A 21,120-nucleotide genomic window follows, 5' to 3' on the forward strand; every position below is an offset into this window, starting at 1 on the left:
CATCTAGCAGGTGGGGGCAACAGCTGATTTGTTTATGCTTCATATTTAGGGTGAATTTGGTCCAAGCAGTAAAGTGGAAATAAATAGATGCTAATCAAATTTAGTTTTCCAAGTGATTCCTGGGGTGCCAGGGTAAAGAGAAAGCTGCAATTTTTCAAAGGCATTATAACAACTTTATAGCACTTTTTTTTTTAATAAGATGGTGATGGTGTAACTCTATTAACACACACACACACACACACACACACACACACACACACACACAATTTTCTGACAAGTATTACCTGATCACTGAGACCAGCCTAGAAAGAAGCAGCAGCTGTCAGCTGCATTCGTTTTAAAGGCCTTTGCCAAATGTTAATCTAATGTCTCCAATGAACTTGAGGTTTTGAAACACTTATATAAGAACTGTGTATCTGGGGCTGCCCTCCCCTCCTCACCAGGAAATTGCCACATGTGCTGCTCTGGATCTGATTGAGTATGGGGAGGGCATTTTAGCAAGGCAAGACGGCCAGAACCAGCACCAACCTCAGCTGTAACTTTAATACCTTGAGCTGTCCTCTCCTTCCAGATTGCAAGCCTGAGGTCCTGCTGCCGTATTGATTTTTGTAAACTGCTTTTAAGAGCTCCCTCCTTTTTTTTGCTAAAGGGTGGAGTAGAAATACCACAAATAATTAAACTCTGCATAGCTTGTGACGCAGGTGGTGCTGTGGGTTAAACCACAGAGCCTAGGACTTGCTGATCAGAAGGTCGGCGGTTCGAATCCCCACGACGGAGCGAGCTCCCGTTGCTCGGTCCCTGCTCCTGCCAACCTAGCAGTTTGAAAGCATGTCAAAGTGCAAGTAGATAAATAGGTACTGCTACGGCGGGAAGGTAAATGACGTTTCCGTGCGCTGCTCTGGTTCATCAGAAGCGGCTTAGTCATGCTGGCCACATGACCCGGAAGCTGTACCCCAGCTCCCTCGGCCAATAAAGCGAGATGAACGCTGCAACCCCAGAGTCGGCCACGACTGGACCTAATAGTTAGGGGTCCCTTTACCTTTAGACGCACAATGCGCAGTCAGTGCAGCCCACCAGTTGGGTTGCACAAGTTAAGTAGCTCTGTTGGTTAGAGCGTGGTGATGATAATGCCAAAGTCACAGGTTTGACCCCCGTACGGGACAGCTGCATGTTTCTGCATTACAGGGGGTTAGGCTAGATGATCCTCAGGGTCCCTTCCAACTCCACCAATTCTGTGATTCCTGCATCCTTGCCAGCTGCCTAGACAAGCAGTTCCCAGCAGGCAGAAAAATGCACTTGCAGCAATGAAATCTCAGCTTCTTGTGTCCCCTCTCATAGCGGTTCCTATTATTAGTATTAGTATTAGCATTAGCATTAATATTATTCCCACACTTGGAGATGTAAGAGGCCCACTTGGCACTTTACATTTAAAGCAGCATAATACTGTTTTAATCAGTCATGGCTCCCCCCAAATAACGCAGTTTGTTAAGGGTGCCAAGAGCTAGGAGACCCTGATCCCCCTCACAGAGCTACAATTCTCACAGCTCTCTAGGAAGACAGATTGGCTGTTAATCCATTCTGAGAACTCTAACTGTAAAAGCAGAATAATAAAAAATAATAATAATAAATTTTATTTATACCCCGCCCTCCCCAGCCAAGACCAGGCTCAGGGCGGCTAACACCAGGTATAAAACAATTGATTAAAATACAACTTAAAAACAAGATTAAAGTACAATATTAAAATGCGGCCTCATTTCAGTAGAAACGGAAAGCAAAAACTGTTTGTGGATGAAAACGTCAAATCTTCACCAAGGCCAACTATCCAGACTGGTCCTATGTGGGCCAGAAAAAAGCCAGGGAAGTCCCCAAATAGGAGTTCCATTACAGGAGAAAGGAAAAAGGGGGAGGGGATCAAGTTGATTCCAAGCCAAAGGCCAGGCAGAACAACTCTTGTCATACAGGCCCTGCGGAAAGAAATCAGATCCTGCAGGGCCCTGGTCTCATGAGGCAGAGCGTTCCACCAGACCAGAATAGTGGTCTCCTAACAACTCTCAGCGCTACAAGAACCCCCAGTATTCTTTGGGGGAAGCCATGACAGTTTAAAGCAGTACCATGAAGGCAGTGTAGTGGTTAGCATGTGGGACTAGGTCGTGGGAGACCAGGGTTCAAATCCCCTACTTGGCCACAAAGCTCACTTGGATGGCTTTAGGCCAACCACTGCCTCTCAGGCTAACGTCCCTCGCTGGGTTGTTGTGAGGATGAAATGAGGAGGGGGAGAACCACATCTGCCACCTTGAGCTCCTTGGAGAAAAAAGGTGGTCTATACAGTGGTGCCCCGCAAGACGAATGCCTCGCAAGACGGAAAACCCGCTATACGAAAGGGTTTTCCGTTTTTGAGCTGCTTCGCAAGACAAATTTCCCTATGGGCTTGCTTCGCAAGACGAAAACGTCTTGCGAGTGTTCCGATTTCCCCCCCGCTCCCCCCCCCTTTTCTAAGCCGCTAATCGGGTTGCTTCGCAAGACGAAAAAACCGCTAGACGAAGAGACTCGCGCAACGGATTATTTTCATCTTGCGAGGCACCACTGTAAATGAAAGATGGATGGATAGGGCACATAGTGCAAATTAGGTAACACACATGGTCATGGCTCATGATGGGGCCTGTTGTGATAATATTGGTACTGTCACCTGAATGTGAAAAGAACCTCTTCCGCTCATGCACTTCTTGCACCTCCGTGTCTTTTTAGCATTATTATTAAATTTGTATGCCACCCTTCATCCGAAAATCCCAGGGCATCCCTCCATATAGGCCCTGGTTGGTGGAGCTTCAAGGATGCCTTTTATGGGCCTGTACCAGGGCGGCCCACCCATGAGGCAACGTGTGGCTCCCCTCTTGTTCTTGATCTTCACTAGCTCCTTCTTCTCCGCAGGGCGGCATTTTTGTAGTTCGCCTCAGGCGCCAAAATGCCTTGGGCCGGCCCTGGTCACGACAGGGCCTATGAAGTTCAGGCCCATCTCCCAGAATCCTTTGGGGAAAGAAGCCATAACAGTTTAAACTGGTATTCTAGATCTCTAAATGTGGGGCGTCGGCGTGGCCTCAGGGGCTGCCTGCCACCCAGAATTCATTCATTCGTTCTTCTTATTAATTTCATAAAGGCTTATACTGCTCGGTTGTAAAAGATCTCAAAGCGGTTTGTAAAAAGAAGGCCCTCTCCCGTGTGGCCGCTGCTGCCACTGTGCTTTTGAGGGTGGTGGGACAAGCAGTAGGGCTTGTTCCCCCTTGCCAAGGGCATCAATAGAGAAGGAGGAAGCCTTTCAGGTATTTGGGGCCTGAGCTGATTAGGACTTTAAGCGCATGAGCACCTTGAAATGGGCCCAGAAACAGACTGGCAAACAGTGCAGATGTTTTAAAATGAGCCTCGCAAAGTCTAATGGGGAGACTTCATTAGACCCATGGGCCAGAAGTCCCCCTACCTTGCTGTAGGAGACTGCTTTAACTCATTCCTATTCTTGGGGCAAAGATAGATAAATTCCTATCTCCAGTCCATCTCATCTTGCACATTTCTGTATTTCCCCCCTAAGCTTGCATTTCTGTCTGCAATTAAAACAACAACCAGCCCGACCTAGACGTGCTTGAAAACACAGAGCATAATGTACATTTACTATGAGGGTAGTCCAAGGACTGTCTTGAATTGTCCAGGCCCTCTAAGTGTCCCTATTTTCCAGGGACGTCCCAGATTTAGAGAAGCTGCCCCAGTTTCTGTTTTGATCCTGGAATGTCCCACTTTTCTTTAGGATGTCCCTATTTTTACTGATGAAATGTTGGAGGGTATGGAAACGTCCCTGTTTTGTTTTTTTAAGAACTAGCGATGGAGAACTTTGCTTTTTTTAAAAGCAAACAAACTTAATTCACACCTCTCTCACTAATACCTCAGTCAGAATGCATACTTCAATTTTTGCAGTTCTTATGAGTTTTGTGATAGTTTGCAACTCGAAAAATTCACCAAAATGCATATTTCCTGATATGATAGGTTCAGAATTGCAAATAATGAGATAAAATACACATTTAATTGCAAATTTTCTTTAAAAAAAAACTCCAAGAGCAACTCATATATTAATGGGGTTGAAAATGGACTTCTTAATGCATACTTGATATGGGTCCCATTGAAAATGACCCTTAAATCAGTTAGAAAAGCCAGCTCTTGATTCTATTTTAACTGGTGATATGCTGTGCACATAATATACAAGTCATTCTTATGCACGGCACAAAAACAATGCTCCCACTCCGTTTTAGTTACTGATATTAGAAACAATAAATAAAAACTGTATTTTAAATGAGGTAAATTCCAAAGGTTCAACAACTGTTTATTTGTTGTGTTTTCAAACACAGCAAATGTTTCAATTCCATCTGAAAAGGATTGCTGAAATCAGGCAGTATTTGGGTAACTTAATGTGGAACTCTGTCCACGTATAAAGTTCATTTGCACGATAGCAACAATTTGCAGCACAATGTGCTAAAATATGGAATGTGTAACACTTTCAGCCAGGTACTGAAAATAAATGTTTAAGAAGCTAAACAACAAAAATGCAGTAATGTACAACTCAACAATCAAATATTCAGCAATGAGAGGGAAATAAAGCAGAGAACTGAATAATTTAAGGAGCTGCAGATGGGTCCTCTTCATTCACAATCTTCTGTGCAATGTATATTCCGGGAAATACATATATGGTCACACCTCAGTATCTTCTCATTTTAAGAGAATACTTGGCAGCAACTCTGATAAGTGTTTCTTTTCTTCTTTTCCTCCAGTACTGTCCCGTTTCTCTTTTTTCTCTGTTTTCTCCTTATCATGTCTGGGCTCCTTTTTGCTACCAGAGCTTTTCTCCATCTTTTCAACTTTTACTGAGTCTCCTTTCTCTTTGCCTGAAGATTTTGATTTGCTTTTGTCCTTTTCCTTCTCACTGGAGTGAGGAGAATCAGCGGAACTTTCACTCTTACTATGCTTGGAAGAACCAGTTGTTCCATTTTCCTCTTTGCGACGTTTGGTTGAATCCTGAGGCACTTCCCGATCACTATTTGAATGATCCCTTTTTCGATCTTTCCTTTCCTTTTCATCTTTCTTCTCTCTCTCTCTGGAGCTTTCCCTCGACTTGTCCAAATCTTTCTTGTCCACTTCTCTCTCTTTACTCATGGACAGTGTTGGAGTTGAGTGGTTAATGAAGTGCTTTGCTGAAGAGTCCTTGAGTTCGCTGAGGTTGTCCTTTACCGTTGAGGAATGTGATGGAATAGAATGGGTATCAACTTTACGACGTTTTTGTTCCCTTTCACACTCCGATGCCTCTGATCGGGGAATAGGTGACTTCAAGGACCCAACTACTGGAGCCTTCTCTCTTCCTCCTCTAGTGTTTTCCTTGGATTTCACATCCTTGGTTACTTCTCTCTCTCTGGACGGCTCCTTCTCTTTCTCCTTTTCTGCAGCTGACTTTGACTCAGCATTGGTCACAATGATCTTGGATTTTTCATCCTTTGACGACTTCTCTTCTCTCTTGTTCTTTTCCTTCTCTTTATCAGACTTAGGTGTCTTTTCCTTGCTATCTCTTGCTTTGTCTTCTTTGTTCACCCTTTCTTCCTTTGGTTTATCTTTCCCATCCTTCCCAAGTGTTTTGGCCTCAGGAGTGGCAGCTGGAGTTTTCTCTTTTTTCTCCTTCTCTTTTTCCTTCCCGCATTTCTCTTTCTCTTCTTTTTCTTTTATAACTTTGCTGTTGAAAGCATTGCTACCATTGCTTGTGGTCAGCTTTGGTGTTGCACTGGCAGCTTTATTAATCACTTTAACAGCACCCTGAGATTTCTCCTTTAATAATTTCTCAGTCTCCTCAGCTGTGCTTTCTTCCAGTTTAGCTGCATTTACTGCGAGTGAAGAAGTAAGCCCAGCTCCTCCGGGCCCATTTTGCACCATTGTAGGTACTGCATTCTTGGTGGGTGGGTCTTTGTGGTGGAAATCATTTTCAGGGATCATGCAATGCTTTCTATTTTTCAACTGTCCAGAATAGCCCATCGCTAATGCATATAGGTCAGGTCTCTTCTCTTTCTCCTCTTGGCAGATCTTATGGACTCTTCTCTCCAAAGCCTGGCCCAAGTTCAAAACTTTGGGGTACCATGGCAGGATTTTGATCAGCACTATCAGGATATTTCTGATGTGTGCATATTCACCGGTTTCCAGGCAGTGTACAGATGCCTTGGTTAACTTATAATGCCACTTGTGTACCACATGCCGAAAATTTTCATAATCTAACTGGTCAGCTTTGTTCCCACCATCAAAACCAGTTGCCCGTAATATGGTGAGGAAGCCGGGATAGTTGCCACACACCTTTTCATATATGGCTCTATCACTATGCCACCGAGTTACAGTAGCAAGCATGCAGCAGAGAAACCTGCCATATCGACTAGCTTCATTTTCAGTACAGCTGGCTACAGTATAGATTATATCAGAGAATACTCTGTCATAACAAAGAAGTGTTGAAAAGTTTGGTGTTTTCTGTTGATGCACCAGTTCCACAAAGCGAGCGCAGTAAACAGCATCAATGGCAGAAAAGATACACCGAGGAAATATACACAGCTGCAGAAATTTTGTTATAGTCTCATTTTTGGTGGACTTTGCAAGAAGCCAATTATCCTTTTCCAGCTTCAGTCTCTGCAGCACTCTTTGCACGTGCTCTAACTGTTTCTTTTCCTCTTCAAGAAGCTTGTCCTGAAGAACTGTACAGCGCTCTTTTTCTTTTTTCTTTTTGTTCAGAGGCATTTCCGGGTTGTCATCAATAGCTTTCATCTGGACTTTGAGTTTGTTGACTTCCCGTTCGTAGCTGCTATGTGGCACAGCAAGGTCATACATTGTCAGTGACCAGAACGTAGCATAGAACTGTGGACTGATATCATCCCAGACCTTTGGGATGTGCAAGGAGATCACCGAGTCATGAACAGGGGCCATCACAAGCTCACACGCTGTAATGTATTTGTGAACTTTCTGCTGCTGTTTGTTCCCTTTCTCAGCCTTTTTCAATTCATCATATTTTGATGAAATGTGATGTGCATACATAGGTCGTGAAAGGAAAAATGCAGCATCGTGAGGGGTGTGGAACTCATTACAGAGAACATCAATAGAAGGCACTCGCTTAATATAATCATCTGTGCTTAAATTGGATGCCAAAAATCCACCGAATTGTACCAGAGTATCATGGCACTGATCATAGAGCTTTCCCACCAGCTTCAAATGTTTCTCGCCTCCTTCTTGAAATATCACTCCATTTCTCTGTTGAGCCATGAGAAGGCACAGTGGAAGGGCAAGATCGTGGTCCAAAAGTGCATCTTTTAATCTCTGGGAAGATTTCTTAGTGTTTCTGATCTGCCCAAAATATCCACCCTCTGCTTTCAGCTGCTCTCCCCCAGTCATGGCCTCCAGCTGGTCCATTGTCATCTCTTCAGTGATTTCTATTCCAGCCATTTTTTGTACCACCTCTTTCAAAATAAGCAGGTCAAAGCTTTTCCCAGCCTTTAGCTGGTTTGCCACATACTGAAGTAGACCAGCTAGTTCTATAGGGTATTTTCGAAAAACAGCACCAGAGAAGCTAGCTAAACTTTGAAGCCAACTGGAGATTGTGGTGTCATCGTGTTTCATCCTCTCCTTCTCAGGATTAGCCAGTGCTTCAATTATGCAATATGCCAAGACATCATAGTTCAATGAAGTGAGGTATTTCAATGAGTCGACAACTGGGGTGATTAAATTATCATACTTCTGTATCTGAGACAAAATATAATCAAATAAAATGGTTGGGTTGCTGTGGCTCAGTTTTCCTATTTGTCTTCCAGATGGCTTTACGTTATCCTTGGTTAAACGCTTCATAATGTGTTTGGCTCGGTCAATTGTCTGAGCTTTAACTCTCACCAGTAGTGGGTGACTATTGTATGTTTCATTCTTCCACTGTCCATAGAGGCGATACCGATACTGGTATGGAAATGTTTTAAACATCCCCCAGAGTTCCTCAGAGATGCATGCATTACAATCCATCAAAGAAAGAGAAGGAAGCAAAACCTGGTCGGTAATACTCAGCAAACAGCTGAATAATAAGTCCATTTTCTCTTTATCCTTTTGCTTGCCTGCATCTGCTTGGTGCTCTTTCATAAATGCTTTTCCAAGACGCACTACTTTTGCAAACAATATGGGGTCATGAGAGAGATGGGGGCCAAGGTAACAAAGCATGTTGATCACTTCCTTGCTTAAATCTTCAAAGCTTTCTACTTGCTTGGGTGCTCTCTTGTTTTGCAAAGGAAAAATTGGTGTCCCTTTGGCACCTTTAGGTACTCCAACTCTTCGGTAGAGAGGTTCAATCATCACATGAAGAAGGTGACAAAGAGCAACAGCAATAGGTTTGTGTGAAGTTGCATAAAATGGAGGCATCTGGTCCATAATGTTTTGTGCATGTTGCCAGTCACCAATTTTTAACATTGCTTCTAATAAGCCCAGTTTCTGGTTATCAGGTGGTTTTTCTGTTTTCTCCTCTTCCTTTTCCTTATCTTTCTCTTCAGTCTTTTCAGAAGATAATACAACAACTGTAAGCTTCCTCACAATTAGTTTGGCTTCTCCAATTTCTCGTTTATGTTCTTCAATAATAGTGTTGTCTGCTGGAAGGAGATGTACATAAAGGTCTTCCAAATCTATCAGATTGCTTTGCAAAAGTACTGCAGCAACTCTATACAAAGAAACAGGTGTCTCTCCATTTGGCTCCTGATAACACTTGAATTTGAATCCAAGGATATGGCAGAGTGTTTGAGGTTCACACATGTACATGTAAGATTCTATCAAAGGTACAAAGAATTCATCATACTCTGGCCTGCATTCATAGACGTCTAAAATAATATCCAACACTCTATTGGGATCAAGGTTGAAACACCCTATTAAAGATTTGATATTTTCTAAGATCAGCTCACTAGTGATATTGCCAGATAAATCTTGGCCCAGTTCAGCAATCAGTTTTGCATAACCTTCATTCTCTTCTCTTAATAAATTGAATTTCTGTTGCTTATAGAAAAGTTTTGTCTTGATTTTCACAGATTTCTGATTAAACTGCTGAGACTGCTTGATCAGCCCTAATGATTCTAATGTTTCTGGGTCCAGACGTTCTTTTAGTATAGTATCTGAAACCAAGTACAAACATGCTGACACCAACTGCATGAACTGATCCCTCTTGCTTTTTTCTTCTAAGCAACTAGTTTCAATATCCAAAATGCAAAAGACATCTGCCAGGATGGAGGGCATGTCTTCCCGCAATTCTATTACATCCTTCAAAACACTGGATGCTTGGTCATGCTTTAGGTTTCCCTTGACAACATGGGATGCAAGCTCATATAAAGCCTGCTGGATACCTCTGAAAGTGACATTTTCAGACAGATTACGACAACGCTGCAAGAATTCGGTCTTGCCCGATTTGTCCCAGTTCTTGATCCATTCGGCAGGAACAGCCGCCGCCCTGGATGGCACCGCCGAGGCCGCTGCTCCCGCCGCCATTTTCGTGGCGTGGCGCCGAAAGCCGGAGGTCAGAGGGGACGAGCATGACGGGAAAGTGGGCGGCGAAGGAGGACGAGGACGGGGAGGAGGGAGAGGCGGCTTTCGAAGGCGGGAGAACCTGGGCTCCCTCTGCGACATGGCGCGGACTAGAAGCAGGGGCAGCGCGGGGCTCCCCCGGGAGGAACGGCACCAAAGCGGATGCCTACTCTCGAGGAAGACTCCAGCCGCTTTGCAGGGAACTGAAGGCGAGCTCAAAACACCTTCCAATCCCTTTAAGCTGTGGCAACAGCCAGCCACCCTCCTTGAGTTTGTAGCGGGGGAGGGGAGGGGGACATACTGAAAGGGAGAAAGAGTGCGTGCCAAAGTTTGCGGGGTCCCCACTTAGAAGCCCCCCAAAACACGCGCGCGCACCTGCAGCTGGCTTTAGCCTCCCTCCTTGCTGAAAGCAGTCCTGCAGCTGCTGCTGCTTTCGTGATTCTGGCTTCTTCTTCCTCTCCCGTATTTCTGCTTCTTCCAACCATCTGCAAAAGGGGGGAAAGGCTGCAGCTTAGCGGCGAAGCACACGCATTGCACGCAAACCGTACCAGATTTAATCCCCAGCATCCTGGGAATGCCTTGCTTTCTGCAAAGCTGGAGGGCCGCTGCCGGTCAGTGCTGACAGTACTGAGCTCGATGGAGCAATGGTCTGATGCTTGGTGTGATGCAGTTTCCAGAGTGATTAAGCCAGCATTACGGGCGAGGTTTCCAGAGTCTCACTTCCGTGCCCTGAGGACCAACAGCCAGGCAAGCCCAACAAGGTTGTGGTTTGTTAAAAAGGCATTGATGCTGGCAGTTCCAAACCTTGCAGAAGCTGGTATCATTTTTTAAACAGACTATCTTGAAACTGTGCCCAGTTTTTCTGTCCTGCAAAGAAAATGCTACACTGTTTATTTCAATGACACATCAATATCTGATGCCAGTATTGTATTGTTGGCCTCTGTCTGTCTCAGGAGGCGATGGAGAGCACCTTTGTGGGTGAGGTCAAGCTGTTGGAAGGTTGCAGCTGATTTCTCTTAATGTTTTTGCACTTGTGTGCATTGCTGTTTTAGTGTGGTTGGCACCAGGCAGGCATCTCCACTGCATTTGTTTTGGCACCAACTTAGTTTGAAATGTTTTTCTAATAATAATAATAATAATAATAATAACAACAACAACAACAACAACTCATATTATTCATATAATAATAATAATAATAATAACAACAACAACAACAACAACAACAACAACAACAACTCTGGGCGGCTTCCAACAAAGTATTAAAATACAGTGGTCTGTTAAACATTAAAAGCTTCCCTAAACAGGGCTGCCTTCAGATGTCTTCTAAAAGTCTGGTAGTTGTTCTTCTCTTTGACATCTGGTGGAAGGGTGTTCCACAGGGCGGGCGCCACTACCGATAAGGCCCTCTGCCTGGTTCCCTGTAACTTGGCTTCTCACAGTGAGGGAACCGCCAGAAGGCCCTCGGCGCTGGACCTCAGTGTCCGGGCAGAACGATGTGGGTGGAGACGTTCCTTCAGGTATACTGGACCGAGGCCGTTTAGGGTCCCGGTTGTTAGTTCTTCAAGGATGCCTTTTATGGGCCTGTACCAGGGCCGGCCCACCCATGAGGCAACGTGTGGCATCAACCTTGGGTGGCAGGATGAACCCTGTTCAGGAGATCCTGAACAGATCTTGCTCCCCTCTTGTTTCTGACCTTGACTAGCTCCTCCTTCTTTGCAGGGCGGAGGGTGGCAGTTTTGTAGTTCGCCTCAGGCACCAAAATGCCTTGGGCCGGCCCTGGTCAGGACAGTGCCTATGAAGTTCAGGCCCATCTCCCAGAATCCTTTGGGGGAAGAAGCCATAACTGTTTAAACTGGTATTCTAGATCTCTAAATGCGGGGCATCAGTGTGGCCTCAGGGGCTGCCTGCCACAGAGAATTCATTCGTTTGTTCTTCTTATTAATTTCATAAAGGCATATACTGCTCGGCTGTAAAAGATCTCAAAGCGGTTTGTGAAAAGAAGGCCCTCTCCCGTGTGGCCGCTGCGGCCACTGTGCTTTTGAGGGTGGTGGGACAAGCAGTAAGGCTTGTTCCCCCTTGCCAAGGGCGTCAAGAGGGAAGGAGGAAGCCTTTCAGGTATTTGGGGCCTGAGCTGATTAGGACTTTAAGCGCATGAGCACCTTGAAATGGGCCCAGAAACAGACTGGCAAACAGTGCAGATGTTTTAAAATGAGCCTCGCAAAGTCTAATGGGGAGACTTCATTAGACCCATGGGCCAGAAGTCCGCCTACCTTGCTGTAGGAGACTGCTTTAACTCATTCCTATTCTTGGGGCAAAGATAGATAAATTCCTATCTCCAGTCTATCTCACCTTGCACATTTCTGTATTTCCCCCCTAAGCTTGCATTTCTGTCTGCAATTAAAACAACAACCAGCCCGACCTAGATGTGCTTGAAAACACAGAGCATAATGTACATTTACTATGAGGGTAGTCCAAGGACTGTCTTGAATTGTCCATACCCTCCAAGTGTCCCTATTTTCCAGGGACGTCCCGGATTTAGAGAAGCTGCCCCAGTTTCTGTTTTGATCCTGGAATGCCCCACTTTTCTTTAGGATGTCCCGGGTGGCGCTGTGGGCTAAACCACAGAGCCTAGGACTTGCCGATCAGAAGGTTGGCGGTTCGAATCCCTGCGACGGGGTCAGCTCCCATTGCTTGGTCCCTGCTCCTGCCAACCTAGCAGTTCGAAAGCACGTCAAAGTGCAAGTAGATAAATAGGAACCGCTCCGGCGGGAAGGTAAACGGTGTTTCCTTGTGCTGCTCTGGTTTGTCAGAAGCGGCTTAGTCATGCTGGCCACATGACCCGGAATCTGTATGCCGGCTCCCTTGGCCAATAAAGTGAGATGAGCGCCGGAATCCCAGAGTCGGTCACAACTGGACCTAATAGTCAGGGGTCCCTTTACCTTTATTTTCACTGGTGAAATGTTGGAGGTTATGGAGTTATCCAACACGCCCTGCCTCCTTACTGTCTGATGGCAAACCTGTATAGGGAAGGCTTTTAAAGGTTTAATGTTTTATTATGCTTTTATATATGTTGGAAGCTGCTCTGAGTGGCTGGGGTAACCCAGTAATATGTGTGAGATATAAATATTAAAATTATCATCATGGAATGGGACGTCCATATTTTCATTGGAGAAATGTTGGAGGGTATGGAAACATCCCTGTTTTGTTTTTTAAGAACTAGTGATGGAGAACTTTGCTTTTTTTAAAAGCAAACAAACTTAATTCACACCTCTCTCATTAATACCTCAGTCAGAATGTATACTTCAGATTTTGCATTTCTTATGAGTTTTGTGATAGTTTTTGGCTCAAAAAATGCACCAAAATGCATATTTCCTGATATGCTAGGTTCAGAATTGCAAATATTGAGATAAAATACACATTTAATTGCAAATTTTCATATATATTTTTTAAAAAACCCAACAGCAACTCATATATTAATGGGGTTGAACTGGACTTCTGAATGTACACTTGATATGGGTCACATTGAAAATGACCCTTAAATCATTTAGAAAAGCCAGCTCTTGATTCTATAGCTGTTGCTGCTCATGTTCTGCAGGCTGTGATGATCTTCCATCCCAGGAATTTCATATGGAAATATAAAAAGATATTTCTTCCCCATGGAACATCTCTGCTGTCATCATCTGTCAAATGTTCTAATTTATTAATAATATAATATAATATAATATAATATAATATAATATAATATAATATATACATCATTATCATTGCATTATTCGTATTTATTACTCACACTACACAAAAACATCTGTGGATAGGTTATAGCATGTGGGAAGGGAGTCTGACATTCATGGAGCCATCACTGAGAAGACCCTCAACTGAGTTGTTGTCCTCCAAACGTGTAAGAAAGTGGATATTTCGCTGATCTTATTCCTCAGGCTGGATTATAGGAAGGCAAGTGTTCATTCAGATGTTTGAGGTCCAAGTTATTGAATGGGATAAGGGTTAGGAGTTTCCACATCTTACACACACACAAACAAACAAACAAACCCACGTGGTAAACATTCTGCCAAGTGAGGAGAATTGTATCATCCCTCTGCTTCTGAAGATTATGAGCAAGTCACCGTTTACACCTTGTCAAATGTTTACATGCACACTGTGGGAAGTTGCCATTTGACACGCAGACATTTCCCTCTGCATACTCTTGCAGGCTCTTGGTGCCGGAAAATTTGTTTCACCATAGAGAGTTTCTCCATTGCTTGTCCCCTGTGGTAGTCCCACCAGGATGCAGACTCTCCTGAGATATTTCCTCTTCTTCGTACTTCTGACCAAGGGTAAGAAGTAGCTGGGAGCAAGTTGGAGATGGGCATGCAAGACGGATAATATGCTGGGTGTTTGTTGTCACAGAGTTGGAAGGAAAGAATTAAAAATCTCCTGAGTAGAGGCTCTTTAGAGTCTGTGTTTCGAAAAAAACTTGAAAGAAGGGTCACGACTTGGTGGCAGAACACCTGCTTTGCATGCAGAATGTCTCAGAGTCAGTCCCTGGCATCCCCAAGTAGAGCTGGGAGGGAACTCATCCCGAGAGGGCTGCTGTCAGTCAGTGTAAACAATACTGAGCTAGGGAGGCCAAAGGTCTGGCTTCAGTGGTCTGGCCTGCTGATCCCCCTTCTAATTCCTGGCTCCAGCACAGATTCCATTCTTGGAATCATTGAGCTAGCTTTCTGGTGAGGCCCTCTAAGTATGGGTCATTAAGGTAACAAAAGAAGTGGCTCTGTGCCAGATAAAAAAATTGGTGGCTCCCTCTCCCTCAACTCACTGGTAGTTAGAAAGACAAAGGCCAGATTTGAGAGTTGAGTTATGTGAGCTAGTGGCTGGAAGCAAATCTGAAGGCTGGGAAGCCAGCAAGACTCTGCTTGAATCTAAGGCTGCAGCTAGACTCTTTTGGGGCGCTAATGCTGTGAACCCCTCCACTGCAGGCTCTCGTTGTATATATGTGTAAATAAACCATATACAGTGGTACCTTGGTTCTCGAACTTAATCTGTTCTTGGAGTCCGTTAGACTCCTGGAACTGTTCGAAAACCAAGGCGTGGCTTCTGATGGGCAGCAGGAGCTTCCTGCACGCAATTTGAAGCTGCAGAAGCCGCGTTGAATGTTCGGGTTCCCAAAAATGTTCGCAAACTGGAACACTTCCAGGTTTGCGGAGTTCGGGAGTCAATTTGTTCGGGAGCCGATTTGTTTGGGAGCCAAGCCATTTGACAACCAAGGTTGCACCATAAAGGCACCACAGTCTCCACTGTCCCTCATCCCAAAGGAAACACGAACCTTGGGGAAGCGCCAGGAACCCCTGGAATCTCACAATGTTTGGAGATTGGGATGGCAAGCAACCATGCAATGCTTAAAGGAGTCAAGAGGGTTCGCGCTATTTTATACCCCTACAAAAGGATCACTTTTCTTCCTTCTTCCAGGTAATTCTTTGGAGTGTGAAACTTGTACTGATGTTGGCACCAGCTGCATGGGCAGGAAGAAGACCTGTGTTGAGGGCCAAGATACTTGCATTGTTGTGTTTCTTGAAAGTATTATAGGTAAGTGTAAAGGGACACACACAATTAAACCCACCAAACCAGGAAAGGACCACACACACAAAGAGAGGAAAACACTGTCAGGGTGGAACGATAAAAAAAGGTTTATTTCAAGTTTAAGCCAGAAAGAGGCACAGAGAGTTAACACCTCAAGATTCTGCACACCAAGCAAATGCAAGAAGCTCATTTTTATCTACAAAGTTTCACATGAACAATACATGTTATGAATATGCATAAGTTACTTGAGGGATCATCTGCACACGTGTACATTTTCATTGGTTACAGCAACATGCTCCTATCTTCATTAAACAATGCCACGGCAGCGGGGAACTTTTCATCAAAGTTGCGTTCTCATACCCTCCTTTTCTCAGATGAAAACAGGGACGTCCTAAGGAAATCCGGGACATTCCGGGATCAGATCAGAAACCGGGACGGCTTCTGTAAATCCGGGACTGTCCCTGGGAAATAGGGACACTTGGAGGGTCTGCATTCTTTAGCTGATTCTACTATCCCATATAAATGTTGCATTCTCTACTGCCCACCTTATCAAGCTGTCTTGAATCACAAGAGTTCCCATTCCTCTGCTTTGTCCCAAGGCCTGTAGCTCTGCCAACAGATAGAGAAGCCTTGCGGCTTCCAGGGGGCCGGGTGGGGAGGTTAGGCTTGCAAAGAAGAGAAAAATATAATTTATTCACAAGGGGGAGAGGAGGGAGAAGAGAAAAACCTCAGTTTTTAAAAGCAGAGGAGAGAAGGCCATTTGTAAGGTAAAGGTAAAGGGACCCCTGACCATTAGGTCCAGTCGTGGCCGACTCTGGGGTTGCGGCGCTCACCTCGCTTTATTGGCCGAGGGAGCCGGCGTACAGCTTCCAGGTCATGTGGCCAGCATGACTAAGCCGCTTCTGGCGAACCAGAGCAGCACACGAAAACGGCGTTTACCTTCCCGCCGGAGCAGTACCTATTTATCTACTTGCAATTTGACGTGCTTCCGAACTGCTAGGTTGGCAGGAGCAGGGACTGAGCAATGAGAGTTCACCCTGTCATGGGGATTCGAACCACCGACCTTCTGATCGGCAAGTCCTAGGCTCTGTGGTTTAACCCACAGCGCCACCCGCGTCCCTAGGCCACTTGTTCCTTACCCCTATTCACATCAACCACTCTTAATATTGTGTGAAATAAGGTGGATGCTTTCATTTCATTGTGACTGAATGAACCTCTTTCTCTTCCCTTCTTCTGCAGATGGCAAGGTGCTTCAGACTGTAGTGAAAGGCTGCGCACCCTCTTACAAGTGCAGTTATCCCCCAAAGCACATGACTATAGGGAAAGGGAAAAGCATAAGGACCAGTCTGAGCTGTTGCACTGGCAAGGACTGTGCATTGATAGTCCCTCCACTCTGTAAGTGCATATATTTTCTCTTCCCCCTGTCCTACCACCACTAATTCCTTTTCATAGAATCATAGAATCTTAGAGTTGAAAGGGACCTGAGGGTCATCTAGTCCAACCCCCTGCAACGCAGGAATCTCAGCTAAAGCATCCAGGACAGATTGCCATAGCTTTTGGCAACGCTGCATTCCGAAGGTCGCATCGCATTGAGAGACAGTGTGGCGCAGTGGTTAGAGTGCTGGGCCAGGTCTTGATCCCCCGGTGACTCACCTCCCTGTCTCGCCCGAAGGCAAGCACTCCTCCTGCGAGTACTCAAGTCTCTCCTTCTCTCAGACCTCAGGCTCTGCAGCTTGGGAGATGTCAGTGGGTTACTAGACCCAGAGGCCACCTCAGCCTCTCCTGACCCAACTGGTAGTGGAGCAGCTGTAAGTGATTGCCCAGCTGGAGGCAATGAGGTAATCCCCGCATCTGGAGCCAGGGCAGGTTCAGGCCCCTCACTCGGCCCAGCTGGTGCTTGTTGCAGGGGAACCTGTGAGGACTGGGTCTCTTCAGAATCGGGCCCCAGACTAGGTTCAGCTGCCACCTGAGGCAAAGGATCCGGTGTGGACTGAGACTCCCCTGGTTCCGAGTCTGAGCCTGAGTCCCAGGCCATCACAGGGTTATGGGTTCAAGCCCCACATTGGGCAAAAGATTCCTGCTTTGCAGGGGGTTGGACTGGATGATCCTCGCGGTCCCTTCCAACTCTATGAGTCTATGATCTTGGAGACCAAGGTTCAGCCATGAAGCTCACTGGGTGCTCTTAGGCCAGTCACCATCTCCCAGCCTAGCCTACTTTAAAGGGTTGTTGTGAGGCTTAAATGAAGAGTGGGTGAACCGCGCCACCTTGTGCTCGTGGGAAATGTGGTATAGAAATTTAAATATTATTGTTGTTGTTGTTGTTGTTTGTTAATAATTAATAATTTCATTGCACTTGTTGCTGGATTCATAAATTGATGACCATCATAAACCTGAGTAGGATTTATTCTCAGTGACTTGAGTCCTGGGGTGGGGTGTGTGTTCAAATTGGTTGTTTCTGCTGTAACATCTCTGTTGCTTTCTTCTCCAATCCTTCGGACTGAGAATCTTCTCCACTACCCCACCCCGTCCCTGCTTTCAGCGCAACGAATAAATCCGAAAGCCAATGGAAAGCAGTGTCCTTCCTGCTACTCTTGGTCTGGCACATGCAATGCAGATATGGTGAACTGTACTGGACCGGAGAGGTTCTGCTTTGACGTGCTCTCACGCTCAAAAGCCGGTAAGATGCAGTGCTCCTTTTCAGCCCCAAACCCCCGTGCATTTTGTAGCTGCACTGGTTTGGGATTGATGCGGCGCATGGAAGAAATGGGTGTTGCTGCATTTCAGAAAATATAAGGGGATGTTTCTACCAGAAAAGGGAGGTGATCACCCCACACTTGGAGAAAGGATCATGGCTCAGTGCATGAACATTTACTTTGCATGGCAAAGATCCCGAGTCAAATCCAAAGAACCACAGGCTAGTTTGGAGGGGCTTTACCGGCAATTACAATTCCTTTCTAATCTGTGGGATATGATCCATGAGAGGCAGTCAAGAACAACATTCCTTGTAACGCTAGAGAAGACATGTGAGGGAATGTTTGGTCCAGCCAGTCGAAACTTCCTGTTCCTCCTGGCTGGAGCATCCTTCCTTTTGCATGTGACTAGAGGTGGGCATGACCTAACCTGTCCAGGTAACAAAAGAACGAGTCACGCAGCACACCTCCCTCTTTTTTACTTCCTTCTTCGTTTGACCAGCTTCTAGCTAGGACCGCTCTGCTAGCTCTCAGCTAGCAGAAGCACTGGGATTATTCCCCTATATGGAGTAGATTCACATGTACATATTTGTAACTAAGTCTGCCTTCAGGAATCCAACTGTGAACTGATGTGAGTAAACCTCTTTTATTGCCTTTGAATAAGACTTTTAAGAGGGATTCAAGGGAATTTACCAGGAACGTACAATTCAATCTGAGACCGATTGAATTGTATAATAGTGAGAGGCTCACACAAGCCTGCAACCAGCTATCTGCTGTGCATATAAAAGGGGGAATGTAACTCTGCTACATACATAAAGGAACTTGCTGACACAAGTTAGGAAGGATATTAATAAACAATATATCCTCTCCTGCCACCCTGAACATTCCCACATAATCAGCCCATCTCATCTTCTGTTTCCAGATGGAGAATTCAGAGACATAATTATGAAGGGCTGCACTATCAAGTCTACCTGTGCTGCAATGAACAAAGGCATACCTCCCATTTTGGAAGAAAAAGATACTATCATCGTAAATGCCAGGTGTACCCCAGATCCTTCTAGGGGATCTCGATCCTCTGGGCTCTACCTGCCAATCTTCTCTGGGCTCCTGTTCCTGAAGATCCCCTGGTAAAAGGCACCTGTGAGAAACTTGCACCATCTCTGCATTCATTCCCTGCTCTGCTTAACACTTTTTCTTAACGAAGCTTAGCCTTCCAGATAGAGGGCCTCTCCACACATCTGTTTGCCCTGCCGCTTCCTCCCAGGGAAACCCAATATTCAGCAATGAATCAGAAGAAATTGGGTTTTCTCGTGGTTTGCTGTTTGTGCTGATTTAGCACCGAAGAGTGGGTTTTCCAGAGGAAAGCGGCAGTGCAAAGGTGAAACCGCTCAGACCCATGCCTAGAAAGTGTGGGGCAAGCAGAAAACCACTATGTCCCATGCATTCCAGGCAAGTGTGGATGAGCCCAGTTTCCTTGTTTTCCTCAGTGAAAATAGCAACCAGGAATAAAGCAAATAAAACATGAATGCATGCTTCATTTTTGTTTTTGTTTTTTAACTGACTCTAAATTAGCATCTCTGCATTCATTTATGCTTCTCTTTTGTTCATTCACCACTTTCTCTGAATGCAGTTTGGTTCTCTCAAAGGTTAAACACAGTGTTTTTTGGATACACACCCACCCACCCACACCCACCCACAACCACACCAATTTATATATATAAATTGAGTTGCCAGTATTCATATATTGATAAAAATGCCAGCATACTGTGAGTACTATTAGAAATAAATCCAAATGAAGTGTGTGTTTGTGTGTGTGTATTTATTTATTTATATGACCCCCTCACATGTTAAACAGCCTTGGTCCAGTATACGTGAAGGAGCGTCTCCACCTCCATCATTCTGCCCGGACACTGAGGTCCAGCACTGAGGGCCTTCTGGCGGTTCCCTCGCTGCAAGAAGCCAAGTTACAGGGAAGCAGGCAGAGGGCCTTCTCGGTAGTGGCGCCCGCCCTGTGGAATGCCCTCCCACCAGTTGTCAAAGAGAAAAATACCGTATTTTTCGTCCCATAGGACGCACCGGCCCATAGGACGCACCTAGTTTTTTGGGGGGGAAATAAAAAAAAATTCCCTTTATTTCCCCCCCAAAACCAGGTCAGGGAATCCAAACCAGGTCGGGGAACAGCGGGATGGTGGCGCTGCGCCTCCCCGCTGTCCCCCAAGCTTGTGGGGCTGCCCGATGTCTGCCCAAAGCGTGAGGCGCTCTGCTTCAGCGTTTCCCGCGCTCCGTGCAGCAGGCTGCTATCCCGCAGGGCTCCCTAGGCTGCGGATATCTGCGCGGTGGCGAGGTGCTCTGCTTCAGGGCGTCCCGCGCGCCGGCAGCAGGCTGCTATCCGCAGCCTAGGGAGCCCCGCAGGAACTCCTGTGGGGCTCCCTAGCCTGTGGATATCTGCCTGGCGGCAAGGCACTCTGCTTCAGGGCACACTGCGCGCCAGCAGCAGGCTGCGGATATCTGCCCCACAGCGAGGCGCTCTGCTTCAGGGTGCCCCGCGTGCCAGGCAGCAGGCTGCTATCCGCAGCCTAGGGAGCCCTGCGGAAACTCCCGCGGGCTCCCCAGGCTTGCTGAAGCCTGGAGAGTGAGAGGGGTCGGTGCGCACCAACCCCTCTCGCTCTCCAAGCTTCAGCGAAAGCCTGCATTCGCCCCATAGGACACACACAGATTTCCCCTTCATTTTTGGAGGGGAAAAAGTGCGTCCTATAGGGCGAAAAATACAGTAACTACCAAACTTTTAGAAGACATCGAAAGGCAGCCCTGTTTAGGGAAGCTTTTAATGTTTAATAGGTTATTGTATTTTAGTGTTTTGTTGGAAGCTTCCCAGAGTGGGGGGGACCCAGCCAGATGGGCGGGGTATAAATAATAATAAATTATTATTATTATTATTATTATTATTATTATTATTATTATTATTATTATACAGCTGCACTGGTTACCAGTTTATTTCTGGACCACTCTCACATTAGTGTGTAAAACTTTAAACAAATCCACAACTCCACAATTCTGAAGGACCGTCTCTTTCTCTACCAACCCTCTCTGGTGCTACGATCGACAGAAAACACCCTCTTGGTTGTTCCACTGCCCTCACAGGCTCAGGAGTTGTGGCCAGGGAGAAGGGCCTCTCCACAGAGGTGTGCCCAGCACCTTCATTATACAGCTGTGGGTGAATGCTGAAGACGAACCTCTTTACCTTGGCTTAGACACTTGAAAT

The 21,120-nt window shown here is 45.8% G+C and overlaps 2 protein-coding genes across 7 annotated transcripts; one reads left to right on the plus strand and one right to left on the minus strand.

Moving 5' to 3' along the window:
• Window positions 1-3,204: 3,204 nt before the first annotated feature.
• LOC310712500 (phospholipase A2 inhibitor NAI-like) lies at window positions 3,205-19,384 on the plus strand. 6 transcript variants are annotated; one of them, XM_083515630.1, is made up of 6 exons: window positions 3,205-3,317; window positions 13,802-13,925; window positions 15,058-15,174; window positions 16,408-16,563; window positions 17,708-17,845; window positions 18,781-19,384. In XM_083515630.1, the coding sequence occupies exons 2-6, from the start codon at window positions 13,877-13,879 to the stop codon at window positions 18,987-18,989; spliced, it is 669 nt and encodes a 222-aa protein (XP_083371756.1). In that variant the 5' UTR covers window positions 3,205-3,317; window positions 13,802-13,876; the 3' UTR covers window positions 18,990-19,384. The 6 variants fall into 6 exon arrangements, with proteins under 6 accessions (XP_083371756.1, XP_083371754.1, XP_083371758.1 ...); XM_083515628.1 differs by lacking the exon at window positions 3,205-3,317 and adding an exon at window positions 9,506-9,586; XM_083515632.1 differs by lacking the exon at window positions 3,205-3,317 and adding an exon at window positions 10,478-10,572.
• Window positions 4,339-9,696, minus strand: LOC310712435 (THO complex subunit 2-like; the record flags this gene model as incomplete). Its single annotated transcript, XM_083515472.1, has 1 exon — window positions 4,339-9,696. One exon carries the CDS (start codon window positions 9,694-9,696, stop codon window positions 4,747-4,749), a length of 4,950 nt encoding a protein of 1,649 aa, XP_083371598.1. The 3' UTR covers window positions 4,339-4,746.
• Window positions 19,385-21,120: the final 1,736 nt, after the last annotated feature.

This window comes from Podarcis liolepis (assembly GCF_965112155.1).
Source record: "Podarcis liolepis genome assembly, chromosome: 7".
Taxonomy (NCBI): domain Eukaryota; kingdom Metazoa; phylum Chordata; class Lepidosauria; order Squamata; family Lacertidae; genus Podarcis; species Podarcis liolepis.